Genomic DNA, 6,999 nt, shown 5'->3' with positions numbered 1-6,999 from the left:
CTTGCTTATGCATACATGAACATTATAAGGAAGTACATGTATTTTGTGCATAGAAAAGAGTGGGGGGGGGGGGGGAGACAAGTTTAGAGACATACAGGGGGAATAGCGAGTGCGAGAAGTGAAACTACAAGTTGCCTTCTGCCTATGAAATGTTATCCCCATATTCATGTGCACTCTGGGAACTACATCTCTACAGTGCACTCCCATTATAACAAAGTCTTTGAGACCGGTGGCTTTTTTCATTATATTGGAATGTGCATTGTAGCTGAACACTGAAGTAAATAAATGTCCATATACAGGGCTCAACACTAACGGTGGCCCGGGGCCACCAAAAATGAAAGTCAGGCCACCAAATTTCAAAAAAAGTGCAAATGTGGTGGCCCACCTCGGGCCACCAATTTTTTTTTTAAAGTGTCATTTATTCATGTTAAGATGTTGCAACCCATGTGCCTGTCAATGAATATTCATACTTAGTCTTACCATTCAGCAGTTAAATTTGTTTAAAGGATGGATGAAAAGGACTGAATGAGTGCCTGAGAGTGAGTGTTGCGAGTTTGTTGAGGTTTATTTATGAGTAGATATGTCCAGTTTCCAATTCTTACTATGATAAAACTTAAATACTTGACTCATCAAAAAAAGAAGAAGCAGGAATGTTAATGTTTTTTATTGTTTCTTGGGGGCCACCAAATTTTTCTCTTGGGCCACCAAAAATTTGAAATTGATGATTTTGGTGGCCCCATCGGTCCACCAAATAAATAAGTTAGTGTGGAGCCCTGCCAAATATAGTTTTTTCATCTGAATTTTTATTTTGCTGAAAGGAGCATTTCATTATAACTGTGTTCGTTACAACAAGAGTGCACTGTACAATTATTTACACATTGACTTTTAGAACCAGATGTCTTTGAAGATAGGTAACCCAACATTAGATGGCTATCTTCAGTTTCAGATAGTTTTGACAAAATGAGCTGTGCTTCCAAATTAAAGAGGCCTGTGAAAAGTTGTTTTGACGACATGAAAGTTGACAATGATATTAATGATTCTCAATAGTTGACTTGGTTCAAATTAACTGAGGCATTGGAAATACAGTAAGATATGAAGTATTTCCTGTGATTTTGGTGCAATTTGGTTCTCTGGAATTTGAAGAATCTACATGGATTTGAAAAGACATTGGCATCAGTCTTCCTCTGGTTAAGAACCACACTGGATCTAAAAGCAATAATGTGGAATGCATGAAATATGCACGAACAATGTATCTTCCTGCAATGAGTCATCATGTCACCTAAGCTACAGAGCTTGGAAAAGTTTCTTATTCAGTCACTTCCACTTTCATACAGGTCTTCAACTTTCACCAGCAACCTAACCAGAGGTTTTGCTGAAAATGGAAAGAGTCCCTTTGAGTCCAGTCTCTCAACTGCTAATCGAAGCCTTATCAGTACAGTCATAGTGTCATCTAAAGTGTAGAGGGAGGAATTTGCAGACTGTCCATCTTGATTAGAATAGCTGCTGCTGCAATCAAACTTTCTCTTGGAACTGTCCTGCTCAATATTTTGAAAGTTTGGTGAAGTGGTATGATGCACAATACTGTCTTCATGTGATTTTTCACTAACTTCTTGCTCTTTGAGTGTTTCTTTCTGTGAACACATCCATTGTGTCTTCTGCAATGGGTCACCTACATGTCCATCTACTTTTTGCCTCTTTGCAAAACCACCATATAAATCATGTTCCTCTGCTGAGCTGTCACTATCGCTTCCCGGAGAATTGACTTCGCGTGCTGCTTTTGGCACCGTCAACTTTTTGTCACAAAAATCCCCTCTTCCTTTACCAAGCGTCTTGCTAGAGCTGCAAAAGTCTGTACTGTATCTATCCTCTAATGACATGTGTCCACCCAATGTGTGAACACGGCCCTCTTCCTCCATTGTCTCCTCCTTGTTACCTTCCTCATCCTCCTCATCTACATCCTTATCATCCTCTTCAACCTCCTCCTCTTCCTTTTTCTTCTTAGAATCAAGGTCATAACTGGCTGGATCATTGCATGGCTCCTCAGATATCTTCCTTCTGCGGCTATGAAATGCCTTGAAACCCTGCCAATCCGATGACACGTATCGAAGGAAGCGGACAAAGTACTCCAGAAATTCTGTCTCGGTGGAAATACACAGATCTAGGAGAATACTGTGATCGTGGGTGATGTGACCCAAAAAAGACAGGAAGATGGCGTGCGGATGTAACATTGACTTATCATCACCACACCCCACCACAGTGTATTCTGTGTTTTGTCTCCCGTGACCGTGGTTTCTTGGATGATGTTGGGCATCACACACTTGTGTTGCTTTAGCCTGTATGACTTTCATTTGATGACAGTGAATTTTGAGGAGACTGTGCATTGTTGCAATCAGTGCATCATCTTGGTCCCCAAACAAGAGGAAGATCCAGTTATCATTATCCTCACTGTCACCACAAGCCTTTGAAGCTGCCTTTGATTTTGCCCTGATGAAAGCTGTCAGTTGTAAGAGATGCTGAATGCTATCTTGGCAATAGTCTGGCACTAAATGAGATGCATATTCAACACATAGAATTACAAAAGTTGCAAGTCTTCTCAGCAATGTTTGATCCCCTTTGCAATATTCCGCCAGATCCCCAGGTATTCTGGCGTCTTCACCAAATTGCGTACCACCAAATCCAATATGACTGTCAAAAAAAGGAAGACTGTGGAGACAGGCAGGCTCAAGAATTGCAGAAATTACATCGACGATGACAGTATTCAGTGTTGCAGGTGTGCTGCTGATATGGGCGTGGCTTAGCATGTGATGCCCTGGGACCAGTTTCTTCACACATGTACTCACACATGTGATGGCAGTACTGAGAAGCATCTTCACAAAGGCAGCATCTCGGCAGCCACCCGATGTCAGGATCCCGCACAGAGGCTGCAACAGTGATGAAACGTATGAGAACATCTGGTCATCGTCAGCTTTGTGACAGACATACTTGGTGAGTACATGGAGAAGTCTCGCATAGGAGAAGCAAACAGTCTGCATAGAGCTAGGTTCCAGTGAAAGAAGCCAGGTGAGGAAGTTTTCTGAAGGACCATCAGCAACCTGTCTAAGAGCTGAAGCACTGACGAATGTGCCCAGCATCTCACACAGATTAAGGATCCCTTCTTGGATAGTACAACAGCACGTCTCTGCAATACCTGGACAGGGGTAAACAGTGAATCAATACAAATAGAGAGCAGGTGAGTTCAAATGAATGCAAATTTAAAACACAAAGATAACTCTTATCTATCAACACACAGTAAGAGATTGCAACCCATTTCTATAATTCCATCAATTTGACACTGAAATACAACAATTTGATCAGCTCACTGTATTCTCAAATATCTGGAGGTCTTTACTGGAACAAATGTACGTAGTTAGGACATTTACTGGAAAAAATATGTAGCTTTTCTATTACTCAAGAAACTGATCCAAAATTTGGAGATTGAGGATGAAATCTACAAATAGAAATGTTTTGAATGACCCATTGGCAAGACATAATAGTAGGCATATCCAGGGCCTCTAAGGAAGACCTCAAAAGGATGTATTTGACTTAAAAAGTTTTATATTCAGTTAATTTGATGCATTAACACATGCCACTAAGTCAATATCAATATCAATATCCATATCAATATCAATATCATAATACATGTATTGACTTATCAGGCTTTTTTGACAATGATTTTCATGCAAAAAAAAAGAAACAAAGAAACAAACAAAATAAACTCTGTTGAGCAAAAGTCAAAGGTTCACTACTGCATCAAAATTTCTTCCATTTCTTGAAGATCAAAGAGTACTGGCCTAGAAGAGACTAAACTTTGTAAAAACTTACTCTCAGTTTGTGAGGATTGAGAATCAAGAGATGAATCTGTGTTCACTGATGTCATACACGGTGACGCATATCCATTGGAGCTGCCTTGAGTATCCGCTCTCAACTGTAACAGCTCACTGAAGAGGTCAAAGGTGAAGATGTGTCTGTAGACATCTGATGGGGTGTTGGTATGTCCTTTGTTTTCAAGGATACAGTGAAGAGCATGACAGAGGAAGTTCCTAACCTGAGAATCAAAGCAAAAATTATTTTGAGTTTCAGGTGTGAGAGGGTTGTAATTCTCATTTGTAAAAAAAAAATCCAATATGAATTTCGCACAGGAGCAAGGTAAAAACCTTGTGAGGTTTTCTATTTCACTCATACTCTGGATTGATGGTGGATCTGTGACACTTACCCTTTGTGGTTTGCACGAAGTATGGTATTAGCCACTGATTGATATTAGGCAAACACCTTTTACTATTCAATAACAAAAAAGAAGAATGCAAGCAATGTCCAAAGTGGATTATTATTGTGAGTTAGTCAAATTAACTGAACAAAGTATCGACCCACATAAAACAAATGCAATTTACACTGTCTTCAAGATTGGAAAACATTATGTCTGCTTCTTGAAAATAGTAATTTCGTCATGTATTCACTATCCAAGTATTTGTTGACTGTGAATTTAGCCATTCATTAATTTGCCTTCAAGTCCTGTGTAGAATATTTTGTGATATGACTATCACCTCTTCTGCTGTGAGCACTTACATCATGTCTACCAGTTTGGGTCAGGCAGAGCAGCAGAGTCCTGGTGCATTTCATTGCAGAGTATGCCACCAGCTGATCCGGAAAAGACACCAGTGCCCACTAGGGAGTTAGAAAGCAAAATGTTCAGTCGCTAGTGTCAACATCTGATCGAAACATCAAACCACAACAACGTATCTATCAAATATAAATTTACTCCATATTTTGTGCCCTCTTGTTGCTAGCATCTAAAATGGTACATTATTGAAGGATACAAAATACATTTGTTGACTGTCTGAAGAGCGATAGCTCTATTCACATCAAGTTAAACATCAAACAAATAGCTGCTTAGCCTGTTAAAGACAAGTCTCGAGTATACAACTGTACTCTGGAATGTGTCTGTGGGAAATGCGTGTTGTAGCAAAATCAGCCCGCCCTCAATGGATTAAACTGCTCTTACTCTAGAATAGTTTGATAATGACAAAAGTCCACAAAGGACATGATAAAGTAACAAATTTTATGAACAAACAGAATCTAACAAAGGAAGACCAGTTATATTCCTAAGAATGTCTTTCCAAGTTGTAGCAGGACACCATATGATTGACAAGCACATGAAATCTGTCTTGTTTTCACCAATATGACCATCTACAAATTTGTATTACAGGTAATTTGTTCTTACCATATCCTGCAACTTTTCATCTTTTCCAAGAGCTTCCTGAACTTCACAGACTTTCTTGCAGTACTGTCCAACTTCCATTATGTTGGCAATGAAGCTAACTTTCAACAGAATTTCATCTCTCTTCTGGGTCGAAACCTGTGCACTCATGTTGACCTCTGACCCCAGTGACGTGGCCTGGAACCCTTGGGCCATTTCAAGGTTGACTTGGTCAAGAATGTCCTGCTCTCTGTACTTGCAGAGACATTGCTTTGTGGTCAGGTTGTCATGGAGTTCCTGGGATGTACATAGGCTGGCCATGGCTTCATCCTAGCTGGTTCGCAGAGGTCATACTTGCTGGTTCAGCACAGGAATAGAGTGCCCGGTACTGTACAGAAAATAACATATATATATATATGACATGCAGTAACTCTCCACTTCACGCAATATAATTGGTACTGAACAGAAAATAACAATGACAGCTCCCAACTCTCTGCTAATTCGCTTAAATCATATATCAATCATCCTCTTCATACATAAAAATATAAAAAAAGAAATATTTTTCCAGCTGATGAATTAGTTTTATGCTCAACTGAATAATTGTAGAAGCTTAGAACACAGACTCCATTGGTACAAAATCTAAGTCATCAGGGACTACAAACATATAGTGAATCAAATGATGAATAACATGTGAATATATAAAATTGTAATAGTAATGATGCTTACAATAGGTTTCTCCACAACCAACATTATTTACAATTTCAATACTAGAAACACTCTTAGATATGTTTGAAGATGATAACTGTTTGTAGAATGAAGAATAATTGATAAATGATTATTACATTGGGGCTGGGAAGGGGGAGGGGCATATAGGGACTGCTGTCTGTAGAGCCCCCCCCCCCCCCAAAAAAAAAAAGAAAAAAAAAAGAAAGGAAAAAAGAAACATTGACCGCCCTTCCCCCAAATAACAAACAAACAAACAAACAAACAAACAAACAAACAAACAAACCAACAAACCATGACCATCCATATGGGGCGGGGGGGGGGGGGGGGGGGGGATGGACCCTAAATCCAACCATGAGCAGATGAGCAGAACTACGAACACAAACAGTCCTTTACCCCCCCCCCCCCCCCCCCCCCCCCCCCACAAAAAAAAAAAAGAGTTCTAGACCTATATAAATTAATGGTCGGCCAATGAGAGTGAGACTTTATCCACACTCTTGACTGAGACAAGAAACAAGGTCATTACAATGCCAAATTGTCATTGATATGATAGCTGATGACCTGCACTGATAATATAACTCAACTGTTAGGGTCTAACTAAACGTTAGATTTAGATATAAATCATATAAATTCATGTGCATCAATCAGCTGTCAATCAGCATGATCAAATGAATTTACAAATGGCAATCAAATCAATCCTGTAGCAGGCTGTATGGGTAATGGGGGTAGTCGACTCTATTGCTAAAATCTTCTCTCACCAATGCTCACCTCCAAAAGAAATCAGACGCCTCACTGCCCTCAGCAAACACCGCTGTTACATGTTTTTGCAGCCCTTCAGCTTCCTGCAGTGAGAGAGCAGAATGATTCTTCTAGCCAGTGAGTGCAAAGTTGATTGAATTCTAGGCACACGCTAGTGCTTTAATTTAGCGCTCTCGCGACCGCAGCGGCAGCTAACAACAGCAGGCGGGCCAGACCTGACCGTGCAGACACACACGTTTCGTTCACCTGCAGCTGTAGTTCCGCGGGCTTGGATCTTCATGGAT

General features: G+C 40.1%; 1 protein-coding gene across 1 annotated transcript; it reads right to left on the bottom strand.

Moving 5' to 3' along the window:
* Nucleotides 1-1,310: 1,310 nt before the first annotated feature.
* LOC139710984 (uncharacterized) lies at nt 1,311-5,554 on the bottom strand. Its single transcript, XM_071622898.1, has 4 exons — nt 5,258-5,554; nt 4,603-4,701; nt 3,862-4,084; nt 1,311-3,187 (listed from the first exon to the last, which is right to left on the bottom strand). The coding sequence occupies exons 1-4, from the start codon at nt 5,552-5,554 to the stop codon at nt 1,311-1,313; spliced, it is 2,496 nt and encodes an 831-aa protein (XP_071478999.1).
* Between the last annotated feature and the right edge of the window lie 1,445 nt (nt 5,555-6,999).

This window comes from Diadema antillarum, unplaced genomic scaffold (assembly GCF_040938485.1).
Source record: "Diadema antillarum isolate AM-2024a unplaced genomic scaffold, OU_Dant_1.0 seq00001597_RagTag, whole genome shotgun sequence".
Lineage (NCBI taxonomy): Eukaryota > Metazoa > Echinodermata > Echinoidea > Diadematoida > Diadematidae > Diadema > Diadema antillarum.
This window is presented reverse-complemented; position numbering and strand designations above follow the sequence as displayed.